The sequence below is a fragment of the Varroa jacobsoni genome, unplaced genomic scaffold, assembly GCF_002532875.2.
Source record: "Varroa jacobsoni isolate VJ856 unplaced genomic scaffold, vjacob_1.0 scaffold_289, whole genome shotgun sequence".
Lineage (NCBI taxonomy): Eukaryota > Metazoa > Arthropoda > Arachnida > Mesostigmata > Varroidae > Varroa > Varroa jacobsoni.
The window spans coordinates 39,018-59,347 of record NW_019213191.1 but is presented as its reverse complement, the minus strand read 5'-3'; the positions used below and the strand labels follow the sequence as shown (position 1 = coordinate 59,347).

The following is a 20,330-nucleotide window of genomic DNA, read 5'->3' as shown; positions in this document are numbered from 1 at the left end:
CCAGAGAAATGGGTTATTCCGACAAAGTGAACGTTTTGGTTGGAACAGGTATGGTACAATCTGACGCATATTGCACGTTAACAAAGAAGCGATGGGGTCAATTCTGTCTCGCATATCAGGTCTTCCGATTAATGTGTCAGCTGATTCAAGCAAGGACTTCGGCCAGAGAACCAATCGTCGGGCCTTTCGGCTCCTGTTTGTCACATAATGTGTTCGCTCAGTCGAACAAAGGCGAGGAAGGGTAAGATCAGCTCAATGTTCGAATTGCGATGAACACTAGCCTGCAAAGTATGCCCAGTCACTGCATGCGATGTGCTTTTCAGTCGCTTACAATAGGACGATTTGGAAATTTATTAACACAGTGAAAAACGTATTCGGTCAACAGATGTCGCTTAGCTAAACAAACGGTGGTAACGACGGACCTAAAGGCTCACATCTGCAAGGCGAGTACAACAAATCTGAATATAGCAACTGTTTTATACAATCCAAAGCAGGGGCCCGTTCGACACATTTGCAATCGACCTTTCTCATGCCTTTAATTAGAAATTCATAGATTTATTCTAAAGTAACATTCGTTCTTTCTACTTTCTTCTGATCCTGACAACTGCCTAATGCATCTTACAAGCGCAGCAGTGACACAAAATACCCGCATTTATGGAATGCGCCACGCACGAACGAACGCCGCAATCATATTTTCAGGCTACTACTGATTGTAGTTTAAGCTCTCCAGACAATTCTTATACGGGTATATGAAGAGTCCCAAGAATAGACCGACACTGTTGAACAGATGAACTCTACGAGACATTTGGCTGGGATCGACCTGCTCTCGAAATCCGAAGCGAATTTTTTTAACCATCCTTTACAAGACTCTTTTCCAACTTCAATAGACTAACGCTTTGGTTTTCTTGACTTAGCTCGAAATGTAAGGAAATCTGTTTGGACAGAATATCAAGATGCCCAGGCTTGAAGGGATATTATGATGAACAAAACAAAATGAAGAAATCGAGTTTTTTTATTCCTACTATAGTAATGCCTTTAGATATTGCTTTATCGCCTTTGTCGTGGACTAAAAATGATTCTTATTTTTCTATTAATAGTAGTAGTAGTATAGTTTTTCTTATATTGGTGACCATTGTATCAATAGTGGTGCATTTATTTTGAATCAATCATTTCAGAAAGGTCAATCAACCACGTAAACAATCATATTTAGTGATGAGCATGATGGAGAAAGATGGCGATGTTACTCCAAATGATCTATGTTTTTCACGAATAGACGAAAATTGTGCCGGACATTGTTGCTTCCCAAATGCCCATTTCCAAGATAACCTCGCCGAAAAACGTTTTATCATGAAAGCTGAGCTTTGCGAGCCAAAAGAAAGTCTAGCGGGACAGACATGCGGTCCATATGGCTTGCTAGAACTTTACAACCACCTTAAATGGGCTGATAAACACCCAGGCAGACGCTTAGTGACGTTTGGCATGAAGCCCACAAAGTTAATGCCTGAGTTCCACTCAACGGACAACGTACTAGACACATTCAACGGCACAATACAGGAACGTAGCTTAGGGTTGCACGAAATTGAAGCTGACGTTCCGGACGAGTATCGTTTCAGCGAGAATTTCAACAAAATACAACCGCTTCGCCTACCGCTAATTAAGATGACAAACCTGACCGAAGACACGTTATTCTTTCTCTTCTATACGTGTGGTGGCAGCGTCATGCAACTGACCGCTTCAAGGGAGCTGCATCGGCGCGAATGGCTGTTTCATCGCCGTGAACAAGTTTGGCTCAAACTGACTGACTCGAAATCCGACTGCAATAACCATACATTTGAGTTCTTCGACCCGCTAAACTGGCGCCAAGAAACCAAGTCGTGTCCGCTTCCTTACGAGCAGCTTGAAAAGCATCCACCGAGGCTCAGTTTTCCTACAGGTTTGTAATATGCGAACGATAATCACACCAGTAGACGATATAGCCGCGAAGTAAAATATTTATAGCGTGCAAACAGCTGCTGATTTTCATATGCATATATAATAACTGACTGTGGGTTGGATCTCTTCATTTATGCATTGAGCATATAAGTTTAATTGCATAAAATGGAAGCGTTGAACTAATTTCGACTTTTGTCAACGTAATCTTCAAATTTTCCTCAACAAAAATTCATAAAACGTCCGCCACTAGTGCGCGCTTCGGTATCAAGAGCCAATAAGCTATCCAGATTTTCGTAAAGCCACAATTAACCGTCGTTTGTCAACTAGGCCAAAAGCAAATTATTAAAGGGAACTTCTGCGACGATCACAGCTGTACGAGAAAATTAGAAGTTCATCGCTGAGGGCTCGTAGCAGAAATTTTCGACCCGTCCCTGTTGTTGTTAATCTAAAAGTAAGCCAGTTTAAAAAAGTTGGGCCTACCACAATGACAAACTGTCAGTGAACAAATGAACTGTCCAGTGCCAAGATAACGCTGGTAGTTTCCACAAAGGTAGCATTTTGGTAAGCTGAACTTTTTACGAAGCCAGTTAAGAATATAATACGTCTCAAGCCTGTTGATCGACTAAAATCTGAAGCCTCAACAAACAATCACCAAAACATTTCCTGTTGAATAGCAGAGTTCTGTACAAATTGATTGTAGCTTGCAACCACTGTCCTAATTTTCACTTGTGCGATTCATCGGGTCGTGTCATCTTGGACCGTAAAAAACATTGGGAATCAAGCAAAATTAAACCTATGCCATTATTAATGTAAAAATGTATGTCTGAATTAATCAGATGCTAGAAAATGGCTAGAAGCTACTTTTCTATAGGCACCATATAAAAAATTATATTCAGATCATAAGGAAACGAATCGTGAGTTGAGCACCTGTTATTGTTAGAATAAATATAATGTAATTTGTTATTTGAAAACTCGATGGTATTATTTATCATGTTGCTGTCTGCGGAGCTAAATCCTAATCAGTGTTTTATTTATTAGAGCTATCTCACTAAATTGATAAGAAATTGGATGAGCAAAAATTAAGCATTAATGGTTAGCTACTTGTTCTCACAGTATTTCGCATAATAGGGACTTGTATATTATATTATTGTATCTGCAAATAGCTAAGCGCAACTGGAAAGGAAATTATCTAAGGCATATAACGGGTGAAGTGCTTGCTTGTTTTGCTTTTATACTCTAATTTCTAATAGTATTTTTTTTTTCGTTCATATAAACATGTTTCTTTACATTTCAGTTTTACCTGATTTTAGTTCTCCCACCTATCGAACGGCCCTTCGTATTCTTGTCAAACACGTATTGTATAGCTGATTCTTTCAACTGTTTATATAATGCTGCGCTAATACTATACGGATTCTTAAATGTACCGGAGTTCTGTCACTAAAGTTCAAATGAGTCCTTAAGAAAGCTGATCCGAAAAATCAATGGTGTAAAATTACTAAAAAATGTTTAGGTCTGTTAAAATTTTCAGTAACGTCAGATATTATTATCAGGCAAAAAATAGTTCTGCAATTATCCAAATGGTGGGGCATCTGTGTTAAGAGACTTTAGTTACGGTAACGAGAAGAACATCGAGTCAATGAGTAAGTTCAAATAGCCAGTACAAAGAATATCGGACGTTTTTTAATAATATACGGTAGAATTATAATAGAGAGTTTCATCTCAAATAAATTAGCTCGCTCAACTAAGGTGCAAATTTGCATATACGCCCAGCAGAAAATTTAACAGCATTTTTTGAAACAACAACGAAAGGGAATTGCGAAAGCCCGTTAAATATAGAGATGTTTGCCTTGGAAAGGTTAAGTGAAAACTCGTTGTTGCCGAATTCAACAAGTCGTAGTTACTAGACGCGTCCACAGTGTTTTATACCAAATGATCCTACATCTATTTATCATAATTCACACTTTTTAGGTTCTCTCCAGCTAACGAGAAAAAGAAACGGATATTATTTGTACGACGGATGAAATAAGATTTATTTACCTTTGTTTTGCCTCAATCAGTTGGTTTGCCTCTATTCCGTCCACTGGTGATAGTGTATATATATACATACATATATATAGCAGTTGTTGATGCCGCTTAGTCCAGTTGTTTTCTCATGCTGTCGTGTGTAATTCCACTTTGCTTTTTGTTGCTGGAGTTTTATTGTTGTATTATGGGTATTTATATCGTTGTTATTGTTGTTGTTTCTGTGGCTGTTCCTGTTTCCATCGGCGTCGTTTCCGCTACACGAAATGGCTAGCAGGTCTTTATGCCAATGGAATAGTTGAAAAGTCTAAATCATGTGCGTTTGCGAATGTCAATGCAGTTGTGTGATTGTCTGTCTTGGCGTCATTGTTTGTGGTCGAGATGAGTGTTCGAGTGACGTTGTTGTCATGTATCCCTCAATTGGCTGATTACCGGTAGAAACTGTTCATTTTCCGAGGCATGATTCGAGCTAAGGATTATGAACATTGGGTCAAAAAATTCAACCCGGCTTTAGACTTCGATATTTTGCTCTTTGCGGTGAGGTTCGCACACATGCACGGTACCGCGATTGTAACAACAGTCAATAACGACTGTTGTTATAACTATGATATATATATATATTAACTAGTTACTTATTGTAATAGTGTAATTCGACCTTGGTACAATTTGAATAACGCGACTCATTTTCTCAATTTTTAACAACACATAATAGAATAAATGAAAATTAATATTGCAGTTACTTTCATCCTCATCGCTAGTAACAAACAGGAAATGTAAACCGGGTCCGTTTATGTATTGAGATACACTACGGCATTTATTTACTTAATATTTATATTTTCTTTTTATATTTATATATATATGTATATATGTAGTTACTTTTCTTTTAAACATTGGTCGTTTTGTTCTTACTTCTCCTAATCGCTATTGATGTTTCAGTCCTATTTTTTTTTACTTCTATTGTCCCCTGTATGTTGTTATTGTTGTTAATGTTATTGATGTTGTCGTTGTTGTTGTTGTTGTCTTCGTTGTGAATGTTGATGATGTCTCAATGTTGTAGTTGTCTTGACAGTGATGTTTTTCTTCATAATTATTCTTGTCGTATGCGTCATTAAATCTCCCGTCACTATCCCACCCTATTTCCCGTAGCAGCACGCGTTTTCCCTCAGAGTGATCAACACTTTACATATTCACAGAAGACACGCGTCCATGAACCCCCGGAATGACTGTACAGCTCGTTGGTCCACAGTGACGCGCGCGAGTTTGAGTTTGAGAGTTGCAGCAGCTCCATCCATCAATGTAGTATTATATTTTATAATATATTTATGTTCTCCATCTTTACATTGTCATCAGTATCATCATTGCATTACCACTATCAAAGCAATCGATCGATTCTTCTCAGCATCGTTAATTGTTAATCATTCGCATCATGATCACCATCATTAGCTGTCTCATCATCATTATCATTACGAACACCGTCAGAAGCAGCAGTTTGGCGATTTGCCTTTTAAAAAGATTATTCTAGTTGTTAAATGAATTTTCATTCGCCTTCTAGTTGTTTTCTGCCTTATTTGACTCTGATTTCAGCTGAATTTCTCTTATGGTCCGATCAATTATTAATAGGTGAATTAGTACATTTCAAACCTTGAAACTACAAACCGACTCGAATTTATCAGGCGCTAGCTGCGCAGTAACGAAGGTGAGAGCAAATAAAGAGTAGAGATTCTTCACTGACTTTTTGTTACCCCGCTCTTCAGCCGAATGCCAGCACAAATTTTCGTTGCTAAGTGTTTTTCGTTTTTGTCTTTGCCTATTTTCACTCTCTCTCTCTCTCTCTCTCTTTCTTATGTCGGTTGCCGTCACTTACGCGTTGTGCAGGTATTTTATTCACTATTATTATCACCAGCATTATAATTGTTTTCGTTCGTTTTTTGCTTGTTTTCTTTCATTGCTTTGTGCATATAATCAATAAAAATAGCAGACATAACCACATCTTGGGCCAAGCGCGATTTCTGCCGCCGTCTGAACCGTCAAATATCGTCGTGTGTTTTTGTTTGTTGTTGTTGTTGTGGCTGTTGTTGTGGTTGTTGTTGTTGTTGTTGTTGTTACTGTAGGATTGTTTTCATCGTCGTCATCGTCGTTCGCTCAAAGGTGAAAGAAGAAATACATATACGGGATGATTTTCACTTTTACAGTTTCTTGTTGCTGTTACAATAATAAACACAGTTATATATACTAATAATATTCTATTCACAGTCTTTGTTCCATTTAAACTTACACACTTGTATCCCACCACTGTATTCTCTGCTGTATTATTTAAACATTGATGGTTCTACTGTTTCGCTACTGCGGCTATTGTTTACCACTTTGCTTCAATTGCATTTGCCAGATCCTTAATTTAGCGTTGACCTCGTCACCTTATCATTGTGCCGTGTTATTCCTCCTCACTTAGTTATCAACGAAAATTTTACAACAAAACTCAAAATGACAGGGCGCGTGTTTATCCGTAGGCAGGGCCTTGTATTAGCTGAGGCATCCATCGGCAACTTCAGTCAAATTGTATTAAAAGCCGGACTGTATTGAAAGCAACAATAGCAGCAGGCCAAACACTACTGACCTCGATGAAGAACAAAAATGCAGCAAGCAAAAAATAAATTTTCTACTTGCTTCATTTTTATTCTTTTCGTGTTCATTTTTTATATCTCCGAACTAAAACAAAACACTGCTTTCAGGCTTACGGCACAACTGGTAGTTCACCGCCACCATTCTCCCTATTCTCCCCATGATTTTCTATTCTTTTCTATCTTTCAGTACTACATTTTAATACCAAAATCAAATCTCCATCAAAATATAATTTTTGTCATCTCAAAATATGAAAATTATGTTAAACTGCTACTGCGACTCTTGTGAACCAATCTGTCTTGATTGCATTTTCTTACGGAGTCAGATTCTTATTTCGGCGTCATTCCCATCACTTAGTTATCGTTCCCTATATATATTGCCCCTCCCTAGTCAATTGCCAACAAAATCTTCATAACTGAATTTAAAACACACAAACAAAAAACTACAGGGAATTAAACAACTATTGGCAAGCAAATCTTTCGAAGCAAAATCAAGTATAAAAAATGAATGTTTTCAGGGTTGTTTCATCAATTGACTGGTAAGCTATTTTAACGTGCTCGTGCAATCGATATACTCAAAGGCACGGTTGTCAACAAAGGAACTTCTAGCAAACGGATGTTAAATTTTAATTTGTTTCCTTTTATGCATGAATTTGACTAAATTTCTCACGATTCCGCTTTCATAAATACTGATGAAGCGATTACAATAATAATGGTAATAGTATGAACAAAAATGGTGATATTTTTTCTGTGTATTGGTTCTCTAATGCGTAAGAGATTCAAATTGTTATTTGCTTTGAAATGAGCTATTCATCTGGCAAGCTGGCTGAGCAAAAAAATTGGGTCCAGCATGTGTAAAAAGCAAAAAGAAAACCCTTGAAAAACCCAAAAAAAGTGCGCTTAGTGCCGAGGTCAGCATTGTTTGGATGAGGTCAGTGCTAAATTAAGAATCTGAGTAAGCTAATAAATGCAATTGAAGCTAGGTGGCTAACAATGGACGCAGTAATGGAACAGTATAGCCATTAATGTTTAAATTATTATATTACTAATGGTTGTTATTGTTATTATACATTTCCTATGACAGGGTTTATTTTTGTAACAACAAGAAAAAATAATCCCATGTCTGACATTCCCAAACGTTCCTGACCATGACACTGGATTCACTCTCGTTACAGTCTTTTTGTTCTTTACACATCCTGACCATTATTTGCCTTTATATTGCTTAGCTAACTTGCTAACTAGTCGGGTAGTTTATTTCAAAACAAAACTAAATCCGAATTTTGTGTGCAGTATTGTACGAATACACGGACAAGCCATTCTTAATACTGAAAATATAACTTTTAATATTGTAATAATAATTACTATTGTTGTTGTAATCGCTGGATCAGTCTAAGTGCATCTGTGGAGAATTGAGTAAAATCCACTAACAACGGAAAAGCAAATGATTTCGCTCCGATATATTTACTTTCCAATGGTGGCTTGGTCCCTTGTGGCCTTCTTTGTTTACTGTCAAAATCTCTTTCTTTTAATATTTCCCTGTTTGTTTTACTTTTGAGGTCGCTTCTGTTTGTTATTGACGTGATGAATTTGTCTGCTTTACATATACAAAACATGGTGGATAGCGGATAAGACCGACGGCGAACATCTGGCGAGCTTATGAAGGCCGAGTTGCCCCTTCACGCGCCATGATTTATTTGCTGTTTGTTGTATGTTTCCGTTCCTTTTCTTTGTCTTCTTCTTCAGACATCTCAGGCCTACGACAAAGTGAATATAGAGAGGTATCGAAACGGACAGAAGACGAGATGACTGATATTTAGCTGTGGTAGAGCAGTAGCAGATGCAGATGCAAATCGCAGTTGTAATTGTAGCTTTAGTTGTAGTAGCTTGCTATAGGAGCGGACAAAGGGTCCTTTTCGACGAAAGGGCCTCACCACACAACGTTTTGACGTTTTTCGTATGTGGAATAGCGTGGAATACAACGGAATAGCGTGGAATATCAATCAACCACTAACTACATTCACCGCGACCGAGCAGCGCCCACCAACCGATTCAGCTCTTAAATATGTGACAGACTGCTGCCAAGACTCGTGCCCCTCATCCACGGAGAGATCAGCCAGCAGCGCTCGCCTCCTCTTCTTCTTTTCATTTTCATCATCATCTTCATACACACACAGTAGACACGGCTAGCTGGCCTCGGACCCCCTACAAGAAACCTACACAGAGTTGTTTCCTCACACAACGACGCGCCGGCTGGTCGGTGGATCAGCTTTGGCCCTTACTTCGTTCTGCTAGCCACCTACAGGTAAGCACTTGAAGAAGGCGGCATATGTAGAGTGCAGCTACAGAGCTCAGACCTAACCGTCCACCAGACCAGCCGGTTCGTCAGGGTCCCGCAAGGCTCGGATGAGGCAGCTTTCGAGCCAGTGGCTGGCCAGCAATCAAATATACAACGCACACCGACGCCTTTCTGAATGCTGGCCTGAATCACCTGAAGAACCATATCTATCACCAATCAATCGAACCATTAAGATTGACTGACAATTGACTGACAAAACGGCCGACCATCCATCCGCGATAGCTACGACTTGAACGAGATAAACGGGACGAATGGTCTGGCCTGTACTACGACGACGAATTGCTTGATCACAAGCCGCTAGGGAAACTTAGTGGAGGTGGACGCTCCTCGAGTCGCTCATACTCAAGGTGGAACTCCTTCGCAACCTTCCGCCAGTTGACGGGGTCAAAGAAATAATATGTACCTCGTTCGTACGTACTAGTCTTCTCTGTCGGATTGATGCCGGCCCGCGTGATCCACACCCGCTCGTCGCGATGGAACCGCCAATCCCGATTATACAATTCGGATGCGGCCACAAGCTGCATAATGTCCCCACCATACATATAGAACAGAAAGAATAGTGTGTCTTCACTATAGCGGTGCAATTTGATAGGCGATAGTTTGTCTTTGATCTGTGAGTTAATGAGGTACTCCGTCGGCACGCTGTACTCCATCTCATGCGGCCGTAATGCCTGCTCGGCCCAGGGTCCACCGAATACCGTGAACAGATTCTCTTGCGAGTTAAGATTTAACCCAAGTGTTGTCAGGTCCGAACCTAGTGCCAACGTCACAAGATTCGGTTCGCTTTCTGCTACGCGGATGAAGGTCAACAGACCAACCATGCCGTACTGATCGCGAATCATACCGGGAGGGATATTGCTTACCCGGCCGTCTTTCGTCGTTATGATCTGCTTCCGACTACCAACAGCACTCTGACCGCTCGGGTTGCCTTGATGAGATGCTAGTCCTGCCGGGTCCCCTTTTAGCGGCCCTCCGTTGACACTCTTATCACCCGTCATAATGTGTCCATTTGAAAGGCCATTCTTTGCGTTATTTACCTGGAAACAGGTAAGAAGTCCGATGGGTTAGATTGAGAGGTTACCTGTCTCTAATTTATTTCTCTAAGCATAGATTTTCGCGGAATGATTCAATTCACCCAATGCACAAAGCAAAGCAACAATCTTACGAACGCCAGTGAATGACAATAAATCACAAATAGCAGATTTTTTTCTACTACAAAATTCTAGAATAAAATATAGGAAAAACCCATGTAAGATGAAGATTTTGTGACTTTGTTTCTATGTTGTTATCCAGCCCTTTGAGTAGTTGTTTGCTAGATTGATCTCCAGCCAAGTTCTAACTCTAGGGTCGCTAACAATATGAAGGCTTAATGAAACCTTGTGACCTTTGTCTACGGCTGCATAATGTGGGCTTGAAGTAGAGCGGACGGCGAATGGTAGAATTTTAAACGATCTCGTACAGGTTAAAAATAGTTACGAACTATATATCACCTGTTGCGAGATCTGCTGCTGAGAATTGCTTCCGGGGTTGCCGCTAGTATCCTGTTGGGGTCCTGTTGTGCTTGGACTCTGTTGATTGCCGAGATTGCTATGGTTCGAGCCAGGTAACGCAGGGAAGTCCTCGTTTTGAATGTGAAATTCACTAGCTTCGCTATTAGGGTTTTTTACCATGCCAACTGCAGAACCGATGACCAAATCAGTACCGGTGTGAGCAGATGAGCAGGGAATACCAGGCAGGAAGGGGTAAACCAACATTAGAACTTCTCATTTATCACCTGCACTTATCATATGGATTAGCTTCATAGAGGGTAACAAAGAAGGAATATATTAGTTCAATGGGATGCAGTAGATAAAAGTCTTCAAAATGTGCGATAATAGAAATGGTAATGTACATTAATAGCTAAATATTTGTGTACACGTACGTAAAAATGTGATCTGTTTCTATTAATACATATAAATTATATATTTTTCTTTAAATCTACGAAATTAGATAAGAACGCAATGCATTCCACGATGTCCAGTGTTTTCGAGGAGCTAACGTGTGATAAAGCTAATCTCCTTTTATCGAATATGGCGTCGGAACTGACAAAATTTAATCAATAATGAAATTGAAAAATTGCTTTTACGGGTTCGTGGAAACTTCGGAAACAGCCAATGCCACAGAATTTCAGTACCTTTTACTCGCAACAGAAAAAATCTATATGAGATTGATTGGAAATCAACACCAACTAACGTAATGATATTAATTGTTGTAACAGCGTGTTTCTCTGGATTTTTGAACAGTGCATTATACGTTAGGTAAACGCCATTTTCGTTGATATATAATTATAAATCCAACGTTTTCGTAATAAGTCTGAATAAGCTTTGAGGTATCTGTCGTATAGTTCTAAATGCTCGCAAAATAGCAGGTGCTCTCTTCGAAAACACTGATCGATATAGAAAAAAACAACAGAGTAAAATGTAAGGACTGAAAAAGGGAGGGCAAGGAATGGAGGGGCAAAACGCAGAAGATAAACATAATACCCACATGCAAAATGTTGATTGAGTCTCACAACTGCAAAAATAGTTAAAATCACAATATGAGTTCGGATGCAAAATGGTACACACCGTATTATGTCTACTTATATTACTATCTACCACCAACAACGTGTGTCACTAATTACAATACCACAGACAACTGTAGGCTTACAACTGTATACGCTATACTAAATATGGCAGGTCTTAGCTCTTCGGCCCAAAGCAAATCTGGCCTAATTCTACAATAGATAATCGTAGTATAGCAACGATTTTTTTTATCTCTCACTTCGTTAGTGCAAAGTGACTGTTCCTGTCGAAATCGCCGAAAGTGTTCAAAATATCGTGTTCTTTACCTCGTTCCGCCCTCCCGTTACTCTTTATCTTAGAACTCAGTGTTCGTAAAATGTGATAATTATAATAATAACTTCGTAAATATCAATTTCGATAGTTTCCTAAAATCGAGATAGTCTTTCAGGTCGGATGAAAATGAACGAAATAGTAAAATCTGTTGCTCCATAATACAATTAAATAGATACATCGATGAAGTCAATCTTTCAACATATCTTGGCTAATACACGCGGCATAGCGCGCGTCATGCGAAATGTAGCATTGCACAAGCACTGCACAACGATGCTATGGCTAATATCGCGGAGGATGTAGCACAGAGCAAAGTATGGTATCATTGACTTCGAAGATATACGTATCATATAGCACCAGTGATATAAACTCACCGTAAGGTGTTCTGCCGGACATAGGGTTAATGTTGGCTGCTGAGTCGCGGTTAGTTAATGATGGAAACTCGGAAAGGTCGAGGGAAGGATTCGAGTTGAAGGGGTTCCCCCGAGGGCCACTACCCCCACCTCCACCGCCATTACGCCATAGCATCGGACTTTGCTCACTGAACCTGTAAAGGGAGATCACATGGGTGCGCACGTATGCCGTCAAATATAGGTCATTAGTACACAAAGAATCGATGAGCAAAGCTAATATTGATAATTAATTTTCACATTTAAAAAGTGTAGTATAATTTAGAAGAAGTTCACTAAAATATTCTCCTTAGGTACAAATAAAGCTAGCAAAAAAATGTAAATACATAACATACAAATAATTTTCAAGTACAAGCATTTGGATATGCGGCAATTTTTTTTATAAGTGCAATGCGCATAGTAGGATATACAAAGGAATATGATTGTTCATTTGATTGCACATGTCCAAATAATTCAATTACGTCAAATATACTACTTGGATAACTTAAAATAACACTTCAATAACCTTGGTAGATACCAAGGTCTTCACTTGTGTTATTTAAATAGAATAAGATTTTCAACTTAGTAAACTATATTATTACTACAATAACTCATACAGAACAATGTTCAGCCGCTTAACATTATTAAGTGTTATCCAAATACACGCAGGTGAGAGGTTTTTCTCGAACCTACCGTTGGTTGTTACTATTTTGTTGTGAGGTACTATTGTTGTTATTGTTATTGTTGTTGTTATTGCTGTGGGGTCCGATAGGTCTAGAACCACCGACGGCCATCTGACCTCTACTGGCCCCACCCCCAGCCAATGTTGGCGTTCCTATCCGATTCGATCCTTGCTGGAAGCGTTCCATGTCTGCTACATCTGCTCGTTGTGGAGGTTGCTGTAGGCCTTGGTCTCGGGGATTGCCCATTCCAGAGCCCATAGGCCCGCCGAGTCCACCACTGGCGCCCATGGCACCGCCGCCCTGCGGGCCAGGAGAGCCTACGAAAAAGGGAATTAGCGAACTGCCCGTTGGTTGGCCGTATGCCAACTGCGACGGAGATGGCGAGCTCATCGTTGCCTGGAAACAAAATGAAAGAACAAGTAAAAAAACAGATATTGTTAATGTCATTTGCTGAACCGCACAAAAACTGCAATAGAAGGCGCATAATGCTATAGATAGATAGATATTGGATAAATGCTTCGAAATCCATTCGCTCTCTATATTTTTCTTAAAAAAGCGTCTCCAGTAATTAAGACAGATGCTTAAGAAAACCCGCTCATGTACCAGTAATATTATATGCAAGGCGAAAGATGCGAAAATTGCTTTTTCCTGAACAACTCTTGTGTACATAGCATTTTGTTACAAAATAAAGCTCCGTAGTCCAGTACTGGGCCCAGTACAAGTGAAAGGGAAAAGCAAGAGCCTCTTGTATAGAAGATAATTCGCTATTTATGATAGTTTCAAGCTATTTAGGATTAACTGTACCACCAGGAAAGCGAAAAGTGAAAAGAAAGAAAAGGTGCGACAAGGAGGTGTTATAAACCTCTGCTTCTTAGCGCAGAGTATTGCTTATTTATCTTTATCCTAAATTAGTTAAAATTATTTTTGACTTCATGCTAATACAAATTAGTCAAGGTTACTTGTTGCTCTATTCAGCCCGTTGCCCGTATTTTTCTATTTACGACAACCAAAGAGACCTCAATTATTCACCAAAAACGAGTCACGGTTAGCGTTTGCTGCACCTAGATATTCTCAGGTCGTTTACGAATAGCATAAAAAGCATCTACAACAATGTATGTATTGGAGAACGCCCGAGCACTACGTGAATAGCGCCAATTGCATACGAATTGAATCCTTGAACGCACTGCTGAAGAAATAAACTAATCCGTCTGTTTAGTGTTGAATTAAATAGGAAGTAAAGCTAATTATTACTGATATACACTAGCGGCATATTTTTTAGTAATAGTAGCAACTATTCGTACAAAATGTGACAGATTTTCGGTGACGAAAATTGGCCTGTCGCGATCTCATGTGCTAATATGTCGCACGTCTAAAGGATACGAACTTGTGACTCACCCCAGAAAGTCCAGAAGGCCCGAATGTCCGGCGTAGCGCCCTGTCGCTGCGGGTGCTACCCTCTTGAACTTTCAGCCTCTAATAGAAAAAGCCACAGCAGGTCAATTATATTGGCTGTGGCAAGTACTCAAGTTTTTGGCTGGTTGCCAAGAATGTATTCATCTTCTAATAAAATACATAAAAATTTGAAAATTCAGATTAACATTTTTCGTATTAAAACATCTCAGTCGGACACAGTCTATACATTCACGGGAGTCATGGGTAGAATACAACTTACAGCTGGAATATTTTTTATGTTTTGCTAAATATAAAGAATATTTTTATAGGTGCTGTAACACAAATATATATATACAATGTTACTACTATATATTATGTATAATTACTATATCTTATTCTTAAACTATTCAACTGACCTATATAAAATTAGCTTTAAACAGAGTATATAAATTAACATAATCTTCATTTCTTCACACATATCTGTACTCATGATCAACATCATTACAACCATCATCATATCGATAACCTCTCCATATGGATTCAAAATATGTTCAGAAGGAAATCATTTCGTCATAAATAATCAATTAATTAATATAAATATTTACATAATATGCAATACGACAAGTAGGTGGTGTTGCATTCCGCCTTTTATTTCTCACCAGAGTCGCTTCAACTCGTTCTTATACTCTAGTGCGGTTGCTCACCATTTTGTTTCGAAATCATATATCTGATGATATGCATATTGTACCGCCGGCAAAAAGTACCATTATCGATACTTCATTATACATTTGAACCGCGCATTTATGACGCGAAATTCTTCCAGCGGGCTCCAGTCGATTAGTTACTCAATCGCTGTCAGTGAACCGCGTAGTTTTTAAGGCAACGTACATACGCTGACACTTTGTATTGCTTAATATTGATATAGTTAATTACAGGACCTTCCCAACCGCCGTCGTTACCACAGTTCTACACGTAGCCAGTTACCGTGTACCACCATGGATAGATCTATTTGTTTCCCCCTCGATATCCATCTGGCCTCACCCGATTTCCACCTCGCGGGCACTTCATGCCATTAACTCATATATCGTTGGCATTTAGGCTCTGCATGGCCATTTCGTACGAATGCTTCTGGTACTACTGACACAGACATAACATCCATCCAGTATACTCTATCCCACCCAAGTGGACTGGTTGAGTTCCTGTCAACTTACTTGACTTGATGAAGCATCATTTCCATTTCTACCGACACTTTAACCAACGCGCCGCTGCTGCTGCTGCCGCCGTCGCCGGTAAAATCACAGCTACTGCCGCAGCCGAATTAACAACAACAATAACATCGTTGGCCACCGCCATCGCCGACGAACCGCAGCCGTTGCAGCTGGAGCACACGCAACAGCGACAGCGACAGGAATAACCATGCCCATCAGGTTGTAGCAATATAGCAGTCTTCCTGCAGCTGCTGCTGCGGTCGCTGTTGCTATTGTTATTATCATGATAATTTTTTTATCGAGTATATCGAAAATATTAAAGAAGAAACATATCCAGGTTTTTTCTCAACTAGGGTCGAAGTTCGCTTGCCAGCAAACTCGAACTGCGAGCGCTTTCGGGACATTTTCAAAGAGAGACAGTTGTCTGTCCGCATTTTGGTACATGCAAGAGACCGGATACGCGTCATCACGTGTATGCGTTGACGACGACGACGACAACATCAACAGCAGAGAAAATTTGACCAGTTTCACTGGTTACAGTCTTTATGATTACAAAGCTGACTGATACTCGTTCCTTATCTGTTAATTGAAATATTATAATGGCTTTCTAGCGATATGAAAAATGCTATTCGACCGGTCATGTTGGACAGACGTCGTTTGCTTCGGAAGATTTGGTCAAAGAAAATTAAACCGGGTAAGCAAAATAAGATTCCGAAAATGTTGCCCGGTTATATTATATGTCAAATTAATTTTTTTTTGCTCAGGATAAAAATATATAAAAAATTACACAGATCGCATATGATTATTAAGTATAGTATGCTCTTGGATTGATAATCGAAAAACGATTCGGATGAAATTGTGTGGCAGTTCTAAAAATAATTATGCCGGAAATCTGCTTTGATAATCTATAATTTTGCTAATTGAAGAAGCGCACTTCAATAAACTCAAATAAATAAATAATAGTAAGACATATTTCTCGGAAGCTAATCGATGCCTGAAATTTCAGTGGTTATCACAGACGTCGTCTACCCTTCATCCCTCAACGTAAAGGGTTTACGTACATGGGTTTCGAGGACGGCGGATTCTTTATACTAAAATGTAACCATCGGTACCGCGCCTATTTACATATTCAGGCCCATACACGCATACGCCTACAAAAGGCAGCATTTTATTGAAACTTGTATGCACCATTAGCAACTATTTCTGTATTGACAGTATGAATCAGTTACAATTACAGGATAATATAAAGTACAATCTCCAGATAAAGCATGATTCCTCATTTGTCTACCACAGTAGACTTAACGTTAAAGTAGCAATAACTACAAGGCAACGTCCGAATGTTGAGCGGCTTTTGTACAACAATAATTGCTAAAAGCCCCGTTATTGCTCCATTCTAAAATCTCATATATAATGTATTATGTATGCTTCGAGCTGAAACGGCTTACCAGCCAAACAACACTAACTAACTGCTGGAATTCCTGTTCCTTATGATAATAAATTGCTGATTTTCCATCTACGACCGTCTATTATGGCATGTAGAGCCAAAGATCTATATGTCCACAGCAAACAAAACATCATGCTGTAGCCAATTCGACTGAAAACACGAATCTCGTTGAACAAACAGAGAGACCTTCAAATGTTTGCCCTTTTCCAAAAGCAACAAATAAAGAAAAATAGCTGCATTCATTTACGAATGCTTGTCGCCAGCTGAAGGTTCAGCATTACTCGCTTTTGTCGACGTTAGATGTTCTATGGACAACAGCGAACATGAAGCCAGACAAGACAGGCTAATCTGAGACTTATGCGACGGCTAAGAGCGCGTAAGCCAGCTCACAGCAACCACTTGCAGTCCACAATAACAACGGTGGTGATCTTAAATGGGTTTGTTAAGTGGACACCCGAGAGGTGTAGCAGCAACAGTAACAACACACCCATCTCAGACGCAGGGTTAAGTAATAATAATCCAAACAATGATCAATGATATATAATCAATACCTCTACGGTAAGGCCTGTTGGCGCTGTTTATTAAAATACCTGGGTCAGTTTCAGCCGCGCTAACAACAACAACAACACTATAATTATCAGCGTTGTTGTTGTCGTCGCCGCCGCTGCCGCCGCCGTCGCGATCATCACACAGACAGACAGATGGACATACATGCAAGCACACGGTATAGCACCGCACACAAAGCCAGATACACGGACACAGCCGTGTCTGTATGTTGCTTAGTCTTCGCGAAGTGGCGACTGGCGGCGTTTGTTTCGAATCACGAGAATGAATGGGCAGGAATATGCACAGCAATGGAAGCCTGAACAAGAAGTGTACGCCAACAGCGGAGACCTCAGGCTTCTATGTACGCCAACAACAACAACACCGACAAGCTTCGACCAACAACCCCCACCCCCAATCACTCTAGCAGCCCCTCTCCATCTCCCAGTGTCACAAGCCAGTTCTATCCACCGACATCAATAACACACAGATGCACACGCACACACAACGGGAACTCTACGACGAGTATCAATCAGCCCAGCTCAAAACAACCAAGCAACACATTTGACTGCCGCATATGGCTACAACAGTTGCAGCTGCTGCAATAACTGCCAGTTGTCTTCGAGATTTCAATCAAGAAATCTACTACACGCACACACAAACACCATTATTTACACCTAGATGTAGTGCTTGTAATCGTAGCAATAACAACTTCTTACTGGCACTGGCCTATGTATCCTAGTAGCGGGCGGGTAAACCATTATTGCAACCGTCGATCATCACCTGTGCCTATTTTGAAGTAAGATCTGAAGGCTCGAGTCGTTTGAGGGGGAAAGGGAACCGACGGTATTAACACCCATTGGTTGGTGCTGGCCTGCTGCTGTTGCTACTGATGCCAGCCATAGTTGGTCCTTCTTCAAATAATTTTTCTCACAGTTCTCAGTCATCAATCGGCCCAATGATACGGCGCTGATACACACAGAAACGCTGCGGCTATTAGAAGTCGCAATCGCAATAGCGGCCGTCAGGCTCATCAAGCAGCACTTAGTTAATCGATTAGCGTGAATACAGCAGAGGCACTGAACCGGTGCTACGATGAGATCACGGATTCGAGCGCGCCACAGACAACCGTATTCGGATAGATTCAGCACTCAAGACCCAACCGCAACGACGGCCAAGTCACCCAAAGTTCGGGTCGTTGTCGCTACGGCAGTTCCTCTGTACACTGGCGGGTGATGAGGAACACTACGGTTCGGACGGGGGGAGAGGATGTCGGGGATGGGGGGCAGCAGGAGGAATTTATGCTCTTCTTCTGGAAAGATTGCTGAGCTGTCTAGCTGCAATTGCATTTACTGTTGGCCTTTCTGTCTGACCCAACAGTAGCACACAGCAGCAACACATAGAGCTCCGCTGGACTACTACCCCCCTCCCCCCGGCGGCGAAGGCCAAACGATTGACAGTGTAGCTTCGTCCACACAACAGATGAATTCGGAGTAGGCTGTGCATAAACCACGACTCACCAGTTTGGCGGTGTTGCTCGCACGACGTAACACTCGTCACTCGATCACGTCGATGTTCGCTCTGTAACGCCAAAACATAGATTCCCCCAGTACGCACCACTATAACAATCCACTCTAACTCACAAAATAATAACACACTCCCTACGTCGTCTTTCTCGTCGTCGAACGTACATAATAGCTGGCGAAGGCCGCATAGAGAAGGTTGAACAACGTCGCCCGCCAGGCGGGAAAATTCGAATCGGCCAGAGTAGGCAATGTTTACACTTAGGACTGCGTACAATGCGGCTTGGCACAGCTATACGCTTGCTGGAGCTTGTCTCGGCTAGAGCCGAGTACGAGCTACTAGCTGATCGAATACAAAGGAACATATGATGCAAATAGCAGGCGCAAAGCATACAGCGGAACATAGGAAATGGTTGATAACGGAAACAAAAATCAGTGAAAATCTAATTATTTGATGGACTACATCAAAACAAATTCATCGTTAACTCGGCGCAATAAACGCGCAAATAATTCGATCCTAGCAGGGATCACAATCAGCGCTGAGCAAAAAGAACTGTTTTAGTGCGGGGAACTAAAAGGTCCACTCTAACTGAGACAGACTGCACTCTTCGCGGGATATTAGCACTCGCGTGCTTTCTTGGAACTATGATAAATACACTTTCTTGGTGTGGGTGTTCATCAGGCCAACCGCTGCGAAGCGAAAAAGTTGTAATTGCATTTGCAGATTACATTTTGGTGTTGACGTTCGTTGCAGTGATGTAGAACAATAAGGCAATTTTCCTTAAATATTAAAATGAAAGCTTGTATTTTCAATAAAAATAGTCTATATAAAAAAAAAAATGTAAAAAAGTGCCTCCTTCATACACCTCAGCCTTACGCGGCGTTTGTTTACTATAACTAAGGTCATGTAAGCTAGATTTTAGTGGCTTAAAGAAGTTTCCAAGTTAACGGGCTTATTTTATTCGTGTTCCTAGAAATCGTCAAAATCTTTCGATAATAAGTGAGAATCCCAAAAAGATACTGCTGAAGTCATTGTAGTTCAATGGTTCAGAGCGGATTATTAAAGTGTATATGACTGCGTGCTGAACGAAGACGAGAAATGAGGATACAGCCCGTGATACGTCTATAGTATATACTCTCGACCGGGCACTCCAGAGGTGGATGTAGAGACCGCTCAAAAAACCTGTGACCAAATCGCCTTTAAAAAGTTTTATAACAGTACTATTGAGTCTCGGGAGTATTTTGAGGTGTGTTTTGGGTAAACTACTATATATAGTCGAGCTTTCTGCGGCTAAAATCTGGCCACACGGCTCATATAGTTGATCAGAGCCGCTCGCCTCTGTATCA

The 20,330-nt window shown here is 40.5% G+C and overlaps 2 protein-coding genes across 7 annotated transcripts; one reads left to right on the top strand and one right to left on the bottom strand.

Annotated features, from left to right (window-relative positions):
• Positions 1–8: 8 nt before the first annotated feature.
• On the top strand, positions 9–13,099 carry LOC111259046 (regulator of gene activity). Of its 3 annotated transcripts, XM_086967709.1 has the most exons (4): positions 156–241; positions 386–443; positions 1,176–1,933; positions 12,963–13,099. In XM_086967709.1, the coding sequence occupies exons 3-4, from the start codon at positions 1,213–1,215 to the stop codon at positions 12,986–12,988; spliced, it is 747 nt and encodes a 248-aa protein (XP_086823835.1). In that variant the 5' UTR covers positions 156–241; positions 386–443; positions 1,176–1,212; the 3' UTR covers positions 12,989–13,099. The 3 variants fall into 3 exon arrangements, with proteins under 3 accessions (XP_086823836.1, XP_086823835.1, XP_022686457.2); XM_086967710.1 differs by lacking the exon at positions 12,963–13,099 and having other exon boundaries at positions 9–241; positions 1,176–2,903; XM_022830722.2 differs by lacking the exon at positions 156–241 and having other exon boundaries at positions 244–443.
• On the bottom strand, positions 3,935–19,815 carry LOC111259047 (CCR4-NOT transcription complex subunit 2). 4 transcript variants are annotated; one of them, XM_086967707.1, is made up of 7 exons: positions 18,981–19,815; positions 14,269–14,346; positions 12,884–13,269; positions 12,176–12,348; positions 11,455–11,481; positions 10,419–10,603; positions 3,935–9,965 (listed from the first exon to the last, which is right to left on the bottom strand). In XM_086967707.1, exons 3-7 carry the CDS (start codon positions 13,261–13,263, stop codon positions 9,216–9,218), a joined length of 1,515 nt encoding a protein of 504 aa, XP_086823833.1. In that variant the 5' UTR covers positions 13,264–13,269; positions 14,269–14,346; positions 18,981–19,815; the 3' UTR covers positions 3,935–9,215. The 4 variants fall into 4 exon arrangements, with proteins under 4 accessions (XP_086823833.1, XP_086823834.1, XP_022686458.2 ...); XM_086967708.1 differs by lacking the exon at positions 14,269–14,346; XM_022830723.2 differs by lacking the exons at positions 14,269–14,346; positions 18,981–19,815 and having other exon boundaries at positions 12,884–14,231.
• Between the last annotated feature and the right edge of the window lie 515 nt (positions 19,816–20,330).